Source organism: Equus przewalskii, chromosome 12, assembly GCF_037783145.1.
Source record: "Equus przewalskii isolate Varuska chromosome 12, EquPr2, whole genome shotgun sequence".
Lineage (NCBI taxonomy): Eukaryota > Metazoa > Chordata > Mammalia > Perissodactyla > Equidae > Equus > Equus przewalskii.
The window spans coordinates 19,620,863-19,639,218 of record NC_091842.1 but is presented as its reverse complement, the minus strand read 5'-3'; the positions used below and the strand labels follow the sequence as shown (position 1 = coordinate 19,639,218).

Genomic DNA, 18,356 nt, shown 5'->3' with positions numbered 1-18,356 from the left:
GGAATCCCAGAAGGTGCTCAGGATGGGTGGGGTGGGGATGGGGCCACTCTGGCCCAGGCCTTTATTGGGGAAAACACTGGGGATCACTTGGTCTTGTTCTTGCCTTTGCTTGCAGGTAGCTGGAAAGGCTGCTCCAGTGTGGTCAGCTTGCTGCTGAGCCTTTCCTCGCTGGCCTTGAGCCGTTCCTCCACCAGCTTTTGGAGCTGTCCCAACTCCTTGTTCAGCTGGGTTTTGATGTAGGCTCGGAGGGCGGAGACCTGGCCTGCAGGGGCAGGGAAGAAGGGACAGGTCAGGAGAGGTGCTGGACCTGAGGGATTGTCCCTAACTGGGCAAACATAACCGTCAAGGTGCCCTTGGGGGCTACACAGGTGGCAATGTTGCTTCAATTCAGGAAATGTCTGCCAGCCCTTCTTTGAGAAGAGGGGTGGGCTGGAATTTCTAGATTGCTACTTAGTAGCTGTGGGACCTTAGGCAGGTGATTTAACCTTTCCGTGCCTCAGTGTCCTCCTGTGTAAAATGTAGATAATGATAGCATCTAGCACCTAGGATTGAAGGAAGATTAAATGTAACCCATTAAATGGGTTAGTATGTAACCATTTAACCATGTAAAATGCTTAAAGCAGGGCCTGGCAATAGTATTGCTAAGTATGTGCTGGTTATTATTGTCATCGCTTTTATAATCATCCTTTTCTGGAACTCCTGCCTCACCCCAGTGGCTGTGCTTTTATGTTTGTCATCTTGGACTTCTGCATAAGTAATCATGTGGAGAAAGGACACCATGACTAAAACAAAAAGTGTGAAGTCTCGATGTGGTCTAAACCCTTCATTTTACACCTGCCCAAAGTCACAGGGGACCCTAACCCCTTCAGGTCCTCACTTGGCTCTTCCTGGAACACTGTTTTGGGTTCTTCCTCCTGTGGGGTGACTGCCTGCTCCTCCACTTCCTCACCACCTTCTTTCTCTGCAAGCCAGAAGCAGGAAGAGGCTTTGGCCTTGGCCCCGGCCCCGGCCCCAGCCCCAGCCCCAGCCTTCTCCCTTACCCATCTCATCCTCTGGCTGGAGCTTGGGTGGCTCTAGCCCCAAGTAAGTCAAAGATAGATCCAGCCGTACCTGGGAAGAGGAAGAGGGGGACTGAGAGGAGGGCATCTGCACTGAGGGAAAGGGGAAGATGTGGGGTAGCCTTTTGTAGCCCATGGCCCAGTACCTGGGGTGTAAAGACATATTTGTAGAGCTTGAAGTGGCGAAAGTAGGTGTTGACAACATAATCTACCAGGGCCAGCAGCTGTTCCTCCTTAAAGAGGTCGATACTGAAGGGAGGCCGCTGTGGGAATGATTGGGAGTTAGAGGACTGACCGCCTCCTGAAGCCCTGGCCTTTTCTCTGAGTGCCCGGCAATCCAGGAGCAGGGAGAGCCCACTGTGGCCTTCAGAGGAAGATGACGGTGATGAGTGTAAGAGAGGGCAGGAGATTGGGCTAGACTTTGGGGGAGAGTGAAGTTCCTGTTCCAGGGGAACTGACCCTGACTCCATGGCAGAAAAGAACACTGGTAAAGTAGCGGTAACATTCCTCCACGTTGCCCAAGGGGGTTGCTGGGAGGGGAAGCAAGATGTGACAGTGAGTCCCCTCCTTGATAATCAGTCATTCACTTCACTCACTCAACAGCTACTTATTGAGCATGAGCCTTAGAAGTGGACACACCTAGATTTAAGTCCTGGCTCAATTTGTTAATTCACTTGAAAAATATTGAGTACCCATTATGTACTGTTCTAGGCACTGAACAAGACAGACATGGTCCTGCCCTTATGAAGCTTATATTTTAGTGGAAATGACATACAATAAACCAACAGTACGTAATTTCAGCTCTTGTTAAACATTCTGAAGATCAGTTCCGAGAAGAAAGCGGGGAACTATTTTATTGAGCGCTGTGCGTATGTTTACCTATATTACATATTTCTCAGAATAGTCTCATAAAGTTAGTGCTGTATTCTTATTTTATAGATAAGTAAATGGAGGATTTCAAAGGAGAAATAACTTGTGTGTGATAATAGTGCTAGTAATGACAGAACAAAGATTCCCGGTGGTAATCTCTCTACTTCTGCTTCCCATGGTCACTTGTGCCATCCCAGCCTGCTCTCCCCTGGGCTTAAATCCTCTGGTAGCCGCCTTGTCTCACCAATACAGGCCTTGTGAAGATCTTGGAGCAGGGCACAAGCTGTTGATGTCTGCTCCAGTGAGAAGCCCTGCTGGCGGCAGAAAATAAGTGCATGGGAGAAGAGGTCCAGGGTGATGGCATCCCGCAGGCTCTGCTCAGGAGCCCCTAGCCCCAATAATTGGGCCAGCACACTTGAGGAGGAGAGAGGGAGGGAGTGAGTGACAACAGGAGCCTCACTTCAGCACCTCACACTAGTGCACCACATGCTTTGGAGCCAAACATTCCTCATGCCTTCCCACCCACACTCAGCCTTCCCATGAGCTCTCCCCCCGCCCATACTCCCTCATCTCCTCAACATTGGCCGTCTTCTCCAGCCTGTTCATGGAATGGATGTCCAGGTACTTCCTATCACAGGAAAAGAGGAAAAAAGGTGTTGGTGGTCATTATACATTAGTCTTATGACCAAGCATTGGGCTGGGAACCAGGAGACCTGAGTTTGAGGTTTGGCCCTTCCGCTAACTTGCTGTGTAACCTTAGGCAGTTGTGCCACTTCCCTCTCTGGGTCTCACTTTCTCCATCTTTAAATAAGGGGTATGACCTAAATGAACTCATGATCCTCTTCATTTATTAAGCTTAGGGTTAGGAAAATTTTCTTGTCTCTGCCTTGCCACTCCCTTACTGTATGACCTTGGGCAAGTTCCCCCTGTGGGCCTCAGTGTCTGTAGTTGTACAATGCTCCATAGTGGCTATGATATTCCATTTACATCCTCAGTCTTTGGCTCCCTTCTTCCCACACTCCCTCTTTGGAGTGGGGAGGCAGGAGAGCTGGCTTCTAGTCCCTTGGCTAATTGCATCTCTCTGCCTTGGTCTTATCTGTAAAATGGGGATGCCCTGGCTGTCTGACAGGACTGTTGGGGAGGCACTAAAGGAATAATGCAAGTGTGAAGTGTAACTTTCCCCCAGAGTTCTTCACACTCACCACATGCAGATCCGGGGTTGGGGCAGCGGCGGCTGTGGAGAGAAAGCTGATTGGGGAAGGCAGAGCTTTGTTGTCCCTGGCCCCTAGTCCATGGCCCGTCGCGAATCTCCAGCGGCCCTGAGAACGTGCTAACTTGCCTTCTCATCTTAAGGACCATGTATGAGCAAGACTGGCGGGCCGGGCTTCAGCAGGACCTATGTACTACTCATGAACATATTGACAATCGGGGTCACACACCCCTGCCTCTTCACGAAGGCAGCCAGGAAAACGTCTCGAACGTTAGTAAACATAACGACTGGTGACGCCCTGAGGGGAGCCCTTTTACAAACATTCATGAGCGGACCACTCTGTCCCGTCCTCACCGGGAACAAGTTGGCTGCAGGATCATGATCCGCTTCCAGCGAGGCCGCAGTCCCTGACTCGGTCCGCACAATTGTTCCCATCCGCGTAGCCGATTCATCCACTGAGCTGAGGTCCTTGTCGGGTTCCCGCCGCACTTCGGAGGGCTCTTCCAGCTCCGACTGCATTCTGAGTCCCAGGAATTGGCTGGACTTCTGGCGGATCATCTCGTCGCTCCTCCCGCGATCCCGCCTCCGTTCTCATACAGCCGGTTCTAGAGCAGCGACTGCCGGGGCCTGGCCCTGTAGCGACGCTTCAGCCAATCTACGCTGCAGGGAGGCCGAGGACAAGCCAATCCGCGAGAGGCGTCTTTCCCGTCTCAACGGTGACCGTTGCTAAGGAAGCTCTTGGAGGAAGGTTGAAAGTATAAGGCCCTAGCCAATCAGTGAAAAGAGTGAGCATGCGTAATAAGTTGCAAGCCCCGCCCTGCTGCCCTTTCTTCAAAGTGGCTAATAGGAGGCAGACGATGCCGTCAGGGCTAGGGAGTGGAAATGTAGTATCAGTTACCATGGGAACTGTTTACGGGCCAATCACCGAGAGATAGAGGAGGTGTTCCGGAACAAACCAAACGGGACGCGACAGGCGGGACAAAGCGAGACCAATAGAAACCGGAAATGGAGAAGTTTCGCCACTTCCGGCACTGCCTCTGGCGCCTGCGCTCTTTGTTGGGGAAGCCGGTGACGTCCGGTGAAGTCCAAGATGGCGGGGCGAGGCTGATCCTTCTGCAGGTGAGGCCCCAGAGAGGGGGCGGTGGGTTAACGGGGGCGGGATCCAGCATTTGTGTGCGGGGCAGTCTCGGGGCTGCAGAGCACCAGCTGCTTCCACATCTCAGCGCTCTGTTTTCTGCATGTGACAGAAGTGCCGCCTCTGCCTGCCTGACGTCCCTCGGGAGACCCTGAGCCGCTCTTCGCCGCCGCGGCCATGTCTGGGCCGGGCAACAAACGCGCCGCCGGTGACGGGGGCTCGGGGCCCCCAGAGAAGAAGCTGAGCCGTGAGGAGAAGACCACAACCACGCTTATAGAGCCCATTCGTCTTGGGGGCATCTCTTCCACGGTTCGTGGGCTCCTGCCCCAGGCGTCACAACTTGCCAGAGTCCCAATTTCTGTTCTCCGCCCAAGTAGTCCAGAAACTTACTCCCAGTCTTCCAAGCTTAGCAGGGTCCCCTTTACAGAACACTCTGTTGAAGGAAACCAAGGACACGATGTCTGCCTTCCCTTTACAGATAGGAAAACAGGTTCCCCGAGGGCGTGTGACTTGTCAAAGACTTCAGAGTTAGAAAGAGGCAGAAGCAGAACGTGACCCTTCTCACAACCAAGACGCTTTCTCTGTGGGTGTCTGAGCCTCTTTAAATCCTGTTAGCAGTCTGGGGATACTCCCCGCTCCCATCCATTCCATTTGCTTTTCTCTGTCTCTCTGTGGTTGGCTTCTTGGGCCCTACTCGATCCTCTCATTGGCTTTGTTTCCTTGGTAGGAGGAGATGGACCTGAAGGTGCTGCAGTTCAAGAACAAGAAACTAGCAGAGCGATTGGAACAGCGACAGGCTTGTGAAGATGAACTCCGAGAACGAATTGAGAAGCTGGAGAAGCGGCAGGCCACAGATGATGCCACCCTCCTCATTGTCAATCGCTACTGGGCCCAGGTGGATGCCCTTCTGCTTTCCAAGACCTGGCCTTATCCAGCTGCCAATCCTCAGACTCCATTGTTGGGAAAGGAGTGTCATGCTGGGAAGCACCTGAGGGATTCATAACATTTTTGGTGCTTTCTCCCTTCAGTTGGATGAAACTGTGGAAGCCCTTCTCCGACACCATGAGAGCCAGGGGGAGCTGTCTTCAGGGACAGAGGCACCTGGGACCCAGGAGGGGCCAACACGTGATGAGACCCCTCTCACAGAGCCAGGGACGTCGGAGCTGAGGGGTAGGGCCAGAGCCCTAGGGTCTGGGGAGCTTAATTAAGTTCTGGGAAAGGTCCTGGAGAGGAGGGGACTTTGATATTAGGCTCCTGAATTCCCCACCTCCCCGCTCACACGCACACAATTGATTTCCTGTTTGGGTGGCAAAGTGCAGTAGGTAAGAACACAGGCTTTGGAATCTGAGTGACTTGGTTCATAGTGCAGTTCATGATTTGGCACTTAGTTCAAAAAAATACTGTTATTGAGTGTTGACCATGTATTTTGCACTATTCTAGACTTGGAGGAGACAAAAATAAGCAACAAGAAATACTACTATTGCCATCAGGGAGGAAGTAATTATAAGCCTTACGTTAAAAGTACAGGGGCCCCGGGGGCTGGCCTGGTGGCTCAGCAGTTAAGTGTGCATGTTCCACTTTGGCGGCCCGGGGTTCACCAGTTCGGATCCCGGGTGCGGACGTGGCACTGCTCGGCAAGCCATGCTGTGGTAGGCATCCCACATATAAAGTAGAGGAAGATGGGCACGATGTTAGCTCAGGGCCAGTCTTCCTCAGCAAAAAGAGGAGGATTGGCAGCAGATGTTAGCTCAGGGCTAATCTTCCTCAAAAAAAAAAAAGTGTAGGGGCCCCTAAATGGGAATTAGTGTGTGTGCACATGTGTGTGTTTCTCATTTGGATTGGAAAGGCAGAGAAGGCTTCCCTGAGGAAGTGATTTGGGAGTTCTCTGGCCTTGAGGAAATTGCTTTACCTCCCTGAACCTCAGTTGTTTCACTTTCAAGATGGGGATAACTGTACTAAAGGCGTTGGTTGTGTGATTCAGTGAGCCATAGGGTGTTAAAGGACTCGGCCTGGAACTTGTTACAGAGTGGTGGTAACTGCTGCTTTTCTCCTTATGAGAGTCTGTCCATCCCTCCCAGAGCCTCTGCTAATGCAGCTGCGGCCCCCTCTCAGTGAGCCAGCCTTGGCTTTTGTGGTGGCACTGGGTGCCAGCAGTAGTGAGGAGGTGGAGCTGCAGCTGCAGGGCCGTATGGAGTTCTCCAAAGCAGCCGTGTCCCGTGTCGTAGAGGCCTCAGACTGCCTACAGCGCCGGGTGGAGGAACTCTGTCAGCGAGCATACAGCCGAGGTTAGTTCTTTGTGCCCCTACCCTAGAGGTGTCCATCCCCATTTGCAGTTTTATGATATCCCGTCTTCAATGCCCCTAGCCCAAAAGCAGCCAGAATTCCCTAAAGACTAAATCAGCATGTTCTCAGGGGAAGGGTCAGGTTGTAGATAGGGGCTCTGGCTTTGAATGCTGGAGTTGATCTCTAGGATATGGCTTGGAGGAGCTGGTGCTGGTGGGGCCACTGTTTTCTGGCTAGAAACCTCTGGAGCACTTTACACAAATCTTGGTGGCAGTTGCTGATCACAAGGGATAGCAGCAAGTGTGCACCCTTTGCACTCAGACAGCTTCTCCCAGCCTTAGTTCTGTCACTCTGGCCTGGGCATTCTGAGCAGATGGCTCTCCTCTCTGAGCTGGTTTCCTCCTTTGTACAGTGGGGATAAAGACTCCTGGCTTTGTCATGAGAAATTGGCAAGACAGCTGGTGGATCACACTGGGCACATAGCAGACTCCAGAATGAGTTAGTACTTTGCCCCATTGCCCTGGACTTCGCTCTTAACTGAGCCCTGACTTCTCAGGGGACAGTGAGCCCCCCGGTGAGGTGGCTCGGGCACGCACCCGGGAACTGGGCCGTGAGAACCGGCGGCTACAGGACTTGGCCACCCAGCTACAGGAGAAGCACCATCGCATCTCTTTGGAGGTGGGAGTTGGGCTTTTGGAGATGGGATTAGAACCAGGGCAGGATTTGGGTTAGATGGTACCCGAGGATCTCAAGGAGCCAAGTCCCCTCATCTAAGCGTCTGCCCCCTTCATTGTTCCCAGTACTCTGAGCTCCAGGATAAAGTAACATCAGCAGAGACCAAGGTGCTGGAGATGGAGACAACAGTAGAGGACCTGCAGTGGGACATTGAGAAGCTGCGCAAGCGTGAGCAAAAGCTCAATAAACACCTGGCAGAGGCTTTGGAGCAGGTGGGACTCTGGTGCTAGGTCAGCCGGAGACAGGGCTGGTACCTGGGGTCCTTACTTCTCCACTCCACTCCCACCTGTCTGTCTCTCTTCTCTCCACAGCTCAACTCTGGCTACTATGTGTCTGGGAGCTCCTCTGGCTTCCAGGGGGGCCAGATCACACTCAGCATGCAGAAGGTGAGTCGGCTTCATTCTTCCTAATCCCTCCCATAACCTTTAGTCTATCCCACCCTTGAAATTTCCCTTAGAATTAAGGACAGACATTCAACTATAGTCTCTGATGTCCTTCCCTGTCTTTCACACTGCTCTTTGTTTCATGCAGTCATGTTATTCAGTAAGTAATTGCTGATCACTAAGTGCTAGGCACTGTGCCGGGAAGCAGGTGTGTTAGAGAAAAAAATAGACAAAAATCAAAGCATTCATAGAACTTAGGTTCTAGTTGGGGGAACTGACAAGAAGTAAGTATATCAGTTGGTTGTAAGTACCACAAAGAAAACGCATAGAAAATAGATAAATGGAAGTATGTTGGAGTTCATTGGCATTCTCAGCGGGGTGGCTAAGGAACGGCCTTGCTGAGAAGGTACGGTTAATCACTCTCATGCCTCCTCCTGCCTTTGCCCTCTCACCTGTTGATCATTGCACATTTTCTTGGTGCTGTGGAGGTCACTGTGCCCTGTTTCCCTTTACTTCAGCTTGCTCTTCAGGGCTTCCAGGAATGCTGCCCTAACTCCCTGTCAGTTACAAGCCTTGATTCCCAGCACTGACTATGCAGTGTTGAATTTTCTCCCACTTCCCTGGGAGCCATTAGCAGAGTGGTTGGGTCTGGCTTGTCCCTGGGGCTTCAGAATCCATCATTGCCCTGTCTAGGGGATCTTGGTGGGGATGTGAGGGAACCGGACCTCCTGCTTTGGCCCTGCCTCTTATAGCCCTTCTCAATCCACAGTTTGAGATGCTGAATGCAGAGTTGGAGGAAAACCAGGAATTGGCCAACAGCCGCATGGCAGAGCTAGAGAAGCTACAGGCCGAACTTCAGGGGGCTGTGCGGACCAATGAACGCCTCAAGGTGGGCTGTGTTTGGGGTTGGGAGGGCCTGAGCCTGCAAGGGAGGGACTGAGCCCTGAGTCCTCTTCCTGATCACTTTTGGGCATCCCTGCCCCTAGGTGGCCTTGCGGAGCCTTCCTGAGGAGGTGGTACGTGAGACAGGGGAGTACCGAATGCTGCAGGCCCAATTCTCACTGCTCTACAACGAGTCTCTGCAAGTGAAGACCCAGCTGGACGAGGCCCGGGGGCTGCTGCTGGCCACCAAGAACTCCCACCTGAGACACATTGAGCACATGGAGGTATGGCCATGGAACATGGGTAAGGGCCAGACCCTTAGGGTCAAGGAATTTCTGGGTCAAGGGTATCAGAGGCTCTGTGTGCCTGCCAGGGGTCCCTAGGAAATAAATTCTTCCTAAGCCACTGAGGCTTGAGGTGGAGGGCTTGCCAGGAGGTTGAGGGGTTGTGCAGGTTTTTAACACCTTAATCCACAGAGTGATGAGCTGGGCCTGCAGAAGAAACTGCGCACAGAGGTTATCCAGCTGGAGGACACGTTGGCCCAGGTACGCAAGGAATACGAGATGCTACGCATCGAGTTTGAACAGAACCTGGCGGCCAACGAGCAGGCGGGTATGTAGTGAGGACAGGGTGGAGGTGGGGCCTTATCTGGAATTGCTGGGCCCTGGTGTGGGGCTTTATCCAGACGCACGAGGTTAAGCCCCTTCCTTTCGCAGAGCTTCATCTCCCTGTGGAAAACAGGGACCACAGGACCTGGCTCAAAGGCGTAGTGAGGATCACAGCCAGCTGAGGTGGCTGATGGAGCAGGCTCAGCCAGAACATGAGCTGTTGGCCCCATCTCTGGTTCTCTGGCCTTATGTTGTCTCCTTGAGATATTCTTTCATAATATGGAGATTTGTTGAATACCACCTAACAGCCAGGCTCTGTTCTTGGCTTTGAGATTATACCAGTGAACAAAACTCAAAGAATCTCTGCTCTTGTGGAGTAGTGTTGTAGTTGGGGTAGACAGACATCAAAGAAGAAAAAAGTAGAACGTGTATGTTAGAGAGCGACAAATATACCAAGAAAAATAAAGCAGGGAAGGAAGATAAGAAGTATTAGGAGAAAGGGTGTTGCAATTTTGGATAAGGAACTCAGGGAAATGTAACTGAGAAGGTGACATTTGTTTAAAAATCTTAAAGAAGCGGACTAACGTTTCTGTGAATGTTAGTTATATGTTTCTTGGAAGGAAAGTTGGGAATATTAAAAAACTACATTAGCAGAAATACATAGGCAGTGTCAAGTTACTTTTGGGTCAATTTCTTTCAAGTTTACTTTATTTGCTTTGAGGAAATCACACTGTATAGAAGGCTTCAGTTTTCCTCTTCTCCATAATGGGCATGATGGCTTTAGTTCCACCTCCTCCCCCACTGAGGAGCAGGGCCCCTAACCCAGGGGCCAGTTCAACCTTAGTTCCTGACCCTCCCCCAGGGCCCATCAACCGTGAGATGCGCCACCTGATCAGCAGCCTCCAAAACCACAACCACCAGCTAAAGGGGGATGCACAACGATATAAGCGGAAGCTGCGGGAAGTACAGGCTGAGATTGGCAAGGTGAGAAGGGGGCTGCCTGGGAAAAGCCTTGAGTAGACCCCACTGAGTACTGTCTCACTTCAGCCTTGTTCTCTCTCCATTTTTGCAGCTCCGGGCCCAGGCCAGTGGTTCTACTCACTCCATCCCCAACCTGGGCCACCCAGAGGACTCTGGCCTCAGTGCCCCAGCCCCAGGGAAAGAAGAGTGTGGGCCAGGCCCCGTTGGTGCCCCTGATGGCAGAAAGGAGATGATGTCAGTGCCTGGCAGTGCCACCACTACCACCTCAGTGAAAAAGGAGGAGCTGGTCCCCTCTGAGGAAGATCCCCAGGCTGTAACCCCTGGGTCCCAAGGCCCCTCCTCCCGGGGCCGAGAACCAGAGGCCAGGCCCAAGCGGGAGCTTCGAGAGCGGGAAGGGCCTGGCCTGGGACCCCCATCTGTAGCCTCAGCTCTCTCAAGGGCTGATCGGGAGAAGGCCAAGGTGGAGGAGGCCAAGAGGAAGGAGTCAGAACTTCTCAAAGGTCTCCGAGCAGAGCTCAAGTGAGGCCCTATTCCTGTCTCCTTCCCACCCCTGCCATGTGGCCTCCAGCCCTACTCACCAAGCCTTCCTCCTGTGCCTCCCCCAGGAAGGCCCAGGAAAGCCAGAAGGAGATGAAGCTGCTGCTGGACATGTACAAGTCAGCGCCCAAGGAGCAGCGGGATAAGGTGCAGCTCATGGCAGCCGAACGTAAGGCCAAGGCTGAGGTGAGGGCAGGTAGGGCCTGTGGGGCATGCAGAGAGGCTGCCCCAGAGGGTTCTGACCAAACCAGAACCCTATGTCAGCAGGAAGCAATGACAAGAGGACTCCTTCCTTCTGGTGGCCATAGGTGGATGAACTACGGAGCCGCATCCGGGAATTGGAGGAGAGGGATCGAAGGGAGAGCAAGAAGATTGCGGATGAGGATGCCCTGCGGCGCATTCGGCAGGCAGAGGAGCAGATAGAACATCTGCAGCGCAAGTTGGGTGCCACCAAGCAGGTGCAACCCCGTCGTGGTCCCCTTGATTGTTGGTATTCTGTTAACCCCCTGTGGGTGCTTCTAGCAGATGGCCCAGGTCCACTCTGTCATTCTTTGCTCAGCCATGTTTTCCAGCGGGCATCCTGGCCATCTGCCACTTTCCATCTTGTTCCTGTGCATTTCCTGCAGGAGGAGGAGGCTCTGCTGTCGGAGATGGATGTGACAGGTCAGGCTTTTGAGGACATGCAGGAGCAGAATGGGCGGCTGCTACAGCAGTTGCGGGAAAAGGATGATGCCAACTTTAAACTGATGTCAGAGCGGATCAAAGCCAACCAGATTCACAAGCTACTGCGGGAGGAGAAGGATGAGCTGGGCGAGCAGGTTCTTGGTCTCAAGTCCCAGGTATGGCTGTCCTGGGCCTATAGGGTGAAGCTGGTGAAGCAGAGGCTCCCCACCACTAAGTACCGCACCCCACTCCATCCCATCCCTCAGGTGGATGCCCAGCTGCTGACTGTGCAGAAGCTGGAGGAAAAAGAGCGGGCCTTGCAGGGCAGCCTCGGAGGTGTGGAGAAGGAGCTGACACTGCGCAGCCAGGCCCTGGAGCTCAACAAGAGGAAGGTGAGGCTGGGCTGGAGGGGAAAGCAACGTAGGATGCCAGCTTACAGCTGAAGCCTGGCTCTTTCTCCTCTCGGAGCCCAGCTCATCTCTCAAACACTTACTATATTCCAGACCCTATACTGAGGACTTCCTGTTCTTGGTCACGCTTTAGTCTCACAATAATCTTATGATGGTTTTTTTGTTTTGTTTTGTTTTTATTTTTTCCTTTTTCTCCCCAAAGCCCCCCGGTACATAGTTGTATATTCTTCGTTGTGGGTCCTTCTAGTTGTGGCATGTGAGACGCTGCCTCAGCGTGGTCTGATGAGCAGTGCCATGTCCACGCCCAGGATTCGAACCAACGAAACACTGGGCCGCCTGCAGCGGAGCGCGCGAACTTAACCCTTCGGCCACGGGACCAGCCCCGTGATGGTTTTTATTACCTGCCTTTCATAAGTGAATAAACTGAGGCTCAAGGAGGTCAACTGACTTGCTCAAGAAAGAGTGGAACTGGGATTTGGGCCTGGGTCTCCTTGACTTCAGGACCACTGCATTGATTAGCTGTAAAATGTGAGTGGTAGGCCCTGTTATGTAGTTGTATTAAACCTAAGAAATGTTTAGCTCATGGTAAAAGCTTGAGATTAACGTTGATTTTTATCTTCTTTGTCCTACTGGGTTTTTTCTTCTCCAGTTCATTCATTCATTTAAGCAGTATTATTCATGCCCTTGCTATATACTAGCCTATATACTAGGCTCTGCACTGCGGGCTGGGTAGACCGTAGGAACAGAAGGGTCCTACTAGGAGTGGGAACTTCCAGTATTGAGGGGCACATAGCATGCCAATAACCCCACAGGTAAAATAATTGTTATTAGAGATCACAGTAAGTCTTATGAAGGAAACCAAGGTGCTGGGAAAGAAAACCAGGAGAATCTCCCTCAGGAGGTGGCATTTGAGCTGAGGAAGTTGCAGGGAAAATGTACATGTGTGTTGGGAAGTTGACAGGAGCAGAAAGAAGAGCCCTGTGAAGCCTCAGAGAGGAGAAAGCATATGCAGGTGAGGAACTGAAAGTGTCGGGAATGAGGGAGAGTAGGCGCTGGTGAGGTTTGAGAGGGCAGGAGGCGGGGTTAGCTCCAGTGAAGATATTGGACTTGATCCCAAGAGCAAGAATCACTGGAACGTTTGACACAAGCATCTGTGGCTCCACATGCCTCACTCCCAAGGCTCAGGTGAATGTTACCCCTCCCTGTCCTGACCACTTCAGGCTGTGGAAGCTGCCCAGCTGGCCGAAGACCTGAAGGTGCAGCTGGAGCATGTGCAGACGCGGCTGCGAGAGATCCAGCCTTGCCTGGCAGAGAGCCGGGCTGCTCGTGAGAAAGAGAGCTTCAACCTCAAGAGGGCTCAGGTGTGCTTGGGGGTGGCTGGGGGAGGGGAGGCAGTGTGGTCCAGGGTCACTGATGTGGCCTAGGAGTGGGTGGTTCAGGATGAAGACCGTTGCACTTAGCCTAGCCTCTCTCCTGCCCCAGGAGGACATCTCACGGCTGCGTCGCAAGCTGGAGAAGCAGAGGAAGGTGGAGGTTTACGCAGATGCTGATGAAATCCTCCAGGAGGAGATCAAGGAGTACAAGGTGGGGCTGTGGGGCTGAGTTGTACTATGTCAACCTAGGAATCTGAGATGGGGGGTTGATGAGAGCTATAGTGGGTAGTTTGGGGACCCTAGAAATAAGTTAGGATAGCAAAAAGTGGATGGAATCTATTGTGGAGAATCAGACAATTGACCGAGTATTGCACACATACTGCATGTTAGGCAGAGTGCCTGGCTAGGTATGAGAGGGCTAGGAACTAGACCTGGTCTCAGATCTCTTGAAACTAACAGTCCGTTGGAAGAGGCAGCCAAGTAATTCTCCTGTCTGAGTGATGAACAATGTGATGGCAGAGGCCAGAAGGGCTGTGGGAATTCATGGGAGGCCCTGAAACCAGCCCTGGGGGTCAACAGGCTTCCTGCAAAGAATATCATCCGAGAAAAACCTGAAGAATGAGTCAGGGTTGGCTATGAGGAATGAGGACAAGAGGGTTCCAGCAAAGGGAAAGGCAGAGGTGGAGGCCCCTAGCTGAGAGAGGCGTGCTGGAGGTCAGAACGTGGGTTTTGTGGTAAGTGGGAAGCCTGGGGGCGTTGGGCAGTGTTGCTCCCGAAGGGTGTGGTAAGCCAGCTTGAGATGCTTGCCTTATCCTTTAGGCAGCATGGAGACATCAAAGGGTTTTAAACCAGAGAGTGACATGGTCTGATTTCCTGTTGGATTTGGGCTAGAGGAGCTAAAGACTAGAGGGAGGGAAATGCATTAAACTATTGTAGTCACTGAGGCAAAAACTGATAGTGAGCTAGCCTATGGTATCAGAGACAAGTCGATGGGTTCTGGAGATGGATAGGAGGCAGAAGCAGTTGGCCTCAGGGATAGATTGAATGCATGGAGTGAGGGAGAGGGAGATAGTTAGGAGAACCCCTGAGTTCCTGATTTGAGAAACTGGCTGGATAACAAGTAGCACTTAGGAGGACTGTGGAGGACAGTGTTCAAGGATGTTGAGAACGAGGTGCCTATGGGACCTCTTGGGAGGCTGTCTGGGAAGGCACTCAAAGCAAAAGGGCTGGTCTGCAGAACAGGGATTTGGGGGGCGGGGCGGTGTCAGCAGAGGTGGAAGCCACATATAACTGGTCCCCCACAGAGGGTCTGTGGCATGAGGAAGGACAGGGGTTATTTTTCTCCCTTAGAAACCTCAGAGCTTAAATGATGGGAGGAGAAGCCTGTGGTTTGGGAGGAAGGAGAGTGATGTAGAGGGAGTTGATGAGGGAAGAGTTTCAAGGAGGTGAGGGTGAGCTGAGTCAGAGCTGCCAAGAAGCCAAATGAAGCAAGTGATGAGAGATGCCCCTTGGATTTGGCAGTCTGGGTGGGAATGGTTCTTGGGCAAGGGTGGAGGTGGAGGTCAGACCACCTGCACTGGAGTGAGGAGAGGATGGAGGGTGTGTCAGTGAATAGAAACCTTTTGAAGCATTTTGGGCTTGAAGGAGCAGAGGCAGCCGTGGCGGAGAAGGGAAGGGTTTCTTGAGAAGAGACAGACTTTGGAGCTTGTCACATGCTGATGGGTAGGGTTCTGAGAGCTAGGAAAGAGGTGATGCTGGTGGGGGCACTGCTGAGGCAGCAAGCCGGGCTGGGATTTCAAGCAGGGCAGAGGAGGAGTGTTGGGGAATGCTGAGTTGAGGGAATTCCTATCTGGAGTTGGAGTTTAGACCTGGTGGCAGATGGCAGGTTTCAGGATGGGAAAGGAGATTTGTAAAACCTCTGTTGAGAGGAGGCAATCCAGGGACCCATGGCAGGATCTTTGGGCAGCACAAGGGTTTAGCCCAGTTGAGGGTAGAGACAGCAGATTTCCAGTTGCACTGAGAAGGTAGACAGTTGGCCTAAACCAGGATTAGGATTTGGCCGAAGAGGCTGGAGATGAAGCCCCAGGGCAGAGGAGCCCAGGCTGAGCCTGTAGGTCATTGGCCTTGAAAGGGGACACGTGACCACTGGCCATCACTGCCCAGGTTAAAGAGTCCAGACTGCTACTTTCTAGTTTGGAGACCTCGGCCTCTGAGCGTCAGTTTTTTCCTTTGGAGAGTGTTCATCCCCGCCTCCCAGGGTTATGATGAGAGTTAGTTGCAGTTTGCTGTGTGGTAGACTTAGCCTGGACCACCTCCTGCTGTCAGCCTGGGGTGTGGGCACCATCACAACTGTTCCCAAGCTGATGCCTTTACCTGGCCCAGGCGCGGTTGACCTGCCCCTGCTGTAACACCCGCAAGAAGGATGCAGTCCTTACCAAGTGCTTCCACGTTTTCTGCTTCGAGTGCGTGCGGGGCCGCTATGAGGCCCGCCAGAGGAAGTGCCCCAAGTGCAACGCGGCCTTTGGTGCCCACGACTTCCACCGTGTCTACATCAGCTGAACCTGTAGCTCAGGACTTTGGAACACCATGGACCCTGGGGGCTGTGCCCCCAGCCTCCACCCCCCACCCCCCGCATCGAGTGGCCCCCACCCTCCATTCCAGTCCCTGTGGGCCCAGCCCCTCCCCACCTGGTTGGTTTGGGGGCCCCAGAGCATGCTAGTGGGTTTGGGATCAGCTAAACTCAGTTCCACCTTTTCCCCAAGGTCAGAGCTGTAGCCTAGGGGGCACCCACCCTGCGGGAAAAGTCTGCTGTGAGAGGCCTGAGGGACCCAGAGCACTCAATTGAGCTTCTTGAAAGCTGGCCCTAACCCTTCTCCAACTGTCTCTGTGGGCTTATCCCAGCCCTAAGGGGGAGATTCCCCAGCTGTGACCTTCCATGCAAGAGGAGGCTCACTACCTGCTTAGACACCCTCAAGTGAGGACCAGGGGTGGGCCAAGTCTCCAGCCCCTTGCTCTGAGACTGGCCCCTGGGGCCCAGGGAGACTTTCTTTACCCCGTTGTCCCCCAGGCCTGGGCAAGGCTTCCCTCCTGTGCAGTTCCCTGGGCTCTTTTGTCTGCCTCTTGTGCTCACGGCTGAAGGAGGTATGGGAGGGGGGCACTCTCCTCTTCCTTTGGGAAGCTCTGTGGTTGCTGCAGTCACCTTGCCCTCATCTTGGGAGTGCTGAACCAACATCGCCAGTTTCTGTTCTAATCAGGCCCCTCCCAATCTCCCAAGCCCACTTACCCTCACCTCATGCTTCCCAAGGCTCCACTGGGTCCCCAGCCCTGACCCTGCTTTCGTCCTAGTGGCCTTAACTGCAGTGGAGGTGGAACTTCCCAGGAGGGGAAGGGACAGACTAGCCGCTGGGCCAACTTCCGATCATTCCAGGTAGAGCGTCATTTAATATCCTGTGACTGAGCCTGTACCCACATGCTTCCTTTGTTGCCTGCCCAAACAAACTCCGTGGGCTGTGAGGACAGCACGCAGGGGCCTGGAAGGTGGAGCTGCTGACAGGTCCAAGGGTCCATTCTGACCCACAGCCCCTGCTCTAGAAATTACTTGTATAGGCTGTTGTTACGAATAAAGGAATAAACGTCCAACTCTCAGCTTATGGTCTGAGTAGCCGGGCTTCCTGCCCTAAACATGCTGCCGGATTTTAGCTGCTACACCTGTTCTGGCCGCTGCCCTGGCTGGCCTGCACAGATGAGACCCCGCTCCTGCCTACCCCCAACCCCGAGTTACACTTAGACCCAGCTGCCGTCTGGGATCCTGGACTGAGCTCCCAGGAGGAGCGTGTCTGCAGGGAGAAAGGTCCGTGGTCAGTCTTCTGCCGCCAGCCCAGCCTTCTTGCTCCCACGGGGAAGGGCTGAAGTTCACCAGAACCGCAGCCCGGCCGGCCCCTCCCTCGCGCGTTCGCCACGCCCACCGCAGTCGTTGGCCAATGGGATCCTGGGAGGATTTTGGGAAAATGTAGTCCCTTATTGGCACCCGGCGACAAGGTCCTCCGAGGAGGGAGCCGGTCCCCGGTTGTGCTGGCCATAGGCGGGCCTGGGCCAATCTGAGGGCCATCCCTCCCCGACGGCTTTACCCGCCCCTTCCCCTCAGGCGGATAGATTGGGACACTTGAGCCGGTGACTTCCTTCATTGCAACTTGCGCCTAGGGCCGTGTCTTCGGGAACTTTGCGCCGAGTCAAGTGGCGCTTGCTGGTTCAGCGCGCCGTCTGGTCCTCCGACGGAGCCTTCTTCGAGGCTGTACTGGAACTCGCGCTAGGGCCGGTGCTGACTGGGGTTGGTGCCGGAGCTAGAGTTGGCGCCATGGCCACGGTAGCAGCAGCGGGCTTGTCAGCGGTCACGCCTTCGCGGGGGCTCGCAGCCTTGTCTGCCCTCGGGCCCCAGTTGGCCCCCAGGGTTTCGGCGGGGCCGCAGCGGCTGGAGCAGGTCGGACCGGAGACCGCGACGCGGGCAACAGTGATTTCCGGCGCAGGGCTCGTGGCCATGGGGACGCTCGCCGAGGCACGGGGCGCGGCGGGGGATGGCATAGGGCCGCCGAGGAAATGTGCGCGGTGTGCGGGCAGCGGAGACCAGGGTGGGGAAAACGCAACATATTGCATCATAGAGACGCAGCCGGGCTCTGAGAGGAACTCTCCGCCTGGGAGCGCGTGGAGGTCAGCCAATCTTCTGTGATGCTATCCTCTTTCCCAGGAATCACCTCCACGTAGGCTCCTTAAGTAGATGCAAGTAACTACACATCATCTCCCCTAGGCCGTTCTCCATATCCAGAGGGGCTAAAAACACCTTGTGTGTCCTCGAACCTAATAAACTAGGCATCAAACCACTTTCTCAAGCTCAAGCCCAAGAGGCTGGGATAAGGATCACAGAATTTCAGTGGGAGGAGCAAGCACTGATGCTGCAGGAAGAACAGTAAACTCGCCATAAACGTTGGTCTGCAATGAGCGTGTCCAGTGCTGGGAGGATCTGCCTGAGGGGCTGGCCAGGCCCCTCCACCCAGGATGTTTGACTCCTTACTAGCCCCAGTGGCCTCAGTGACTGTGATACCCTGGGCCTCTGGGAAAGGCAGACCAAAACTTCTGGACCAACCCTGACCTCAGCTGGCCGCCTGGGGATGAGATGTTGGCCTCAGTGGTGAAGTTGCCTGTGTTAGTCAGAACGAGGGCTACTGTCTGTGATT

The 18,356-nt window shown here is 53.7% G+C and overlaps 2 protein-coding genes across 4 annotated transcripts; one reads left to right on the top strand and one right to left on the bottom strand.

The window, feature by feature from the left end:
• Positions 1-27: 27 nt before the first annotated feature.
• Positions 28-3,767, bottom strand: CFAP119 (cilia and flagella associated protein 119). Of its 2 annotated transcripts, XM_008514314.2 has the most exons (9): positions 3,493-3,767; positions 3,131-3,162; positions 2,491-2,556; positions 2,173-2,342; positions 1,518-1,588; positions 1,205-1,321; positions 1,041-1,110; positions 878-961; positions 28-262 (listed from the first exon to the last, which is right to left on the bottom strand). In XM_008514314.2, exons 1-9 carry the CDS (start codon positions 3,694-3,696, stop codon positions 84-86), a joined length of 993 nt encoding a protein of 330 aa, XP_008512536.1. In that variant the 5' UTR covers positions 3,697-3,767; the 3' UTR covers positions 28-83. The 2 variants fall into 2 exon arrangements, with proteins under 2 accessions (XP_008512536.1, XP_008512537.1); XM_008514315.2 differs by lacking the exon at positions 878-961 and having other exon boundaries at positions 3,493-3,696.
• A 353-nt stretch (positions 3,768-4,120) lies between these two features.
• Positions 4,121-16,773, top strand: RNF40 (ring finger protein 40). Of its 2 annotated transcripts, XM_070568009.1 has the most exons (20): positions 4,121-4,257; positions 4,386-4,582; positions 5,001-5,168; positions 5,302-5,443; positions 6,352-6,558; positions 7,113-7,234; positions 7,357-7,503; positions 7,603-7,677; positions 8,444-8,563; positions 8,661-8,840; positions 9,033-9,168; positions 10,027-10,148; positions 10,237-10,664; positions 10,751-10,868; positions 10,991-11,140; positions 11,309-11,521; positions 11,612-11,737; positions 12,976-13,116; positions 13,238-13,339; positions 15,511-16,773. In XM_070568009.1, exons 2-20 carry the CDS (start codon positions 4,451-4,453, stop codon positions 15,685-15,687), a joined length of 3,006 nt encoding a protein of 1,001 aa, XP_070424110.1. In that variant the 5' UTR covers positions 4,121-4,257; positions 4,386-4,450; the 3' UTR covers positions 15,688-16,773. The 2 variants fall into 2 exon arrangements, with proteins under 2 accessions (XP_070424110.1, XP_070424112.1); XM_070568011.1 differs by lacking the exon at positions 4,386-4,582 and having other exon boundaries at positions 4,129-4,257.
• Positions 16,774-18,356: the final 1,583 nt, after the last annotated feature.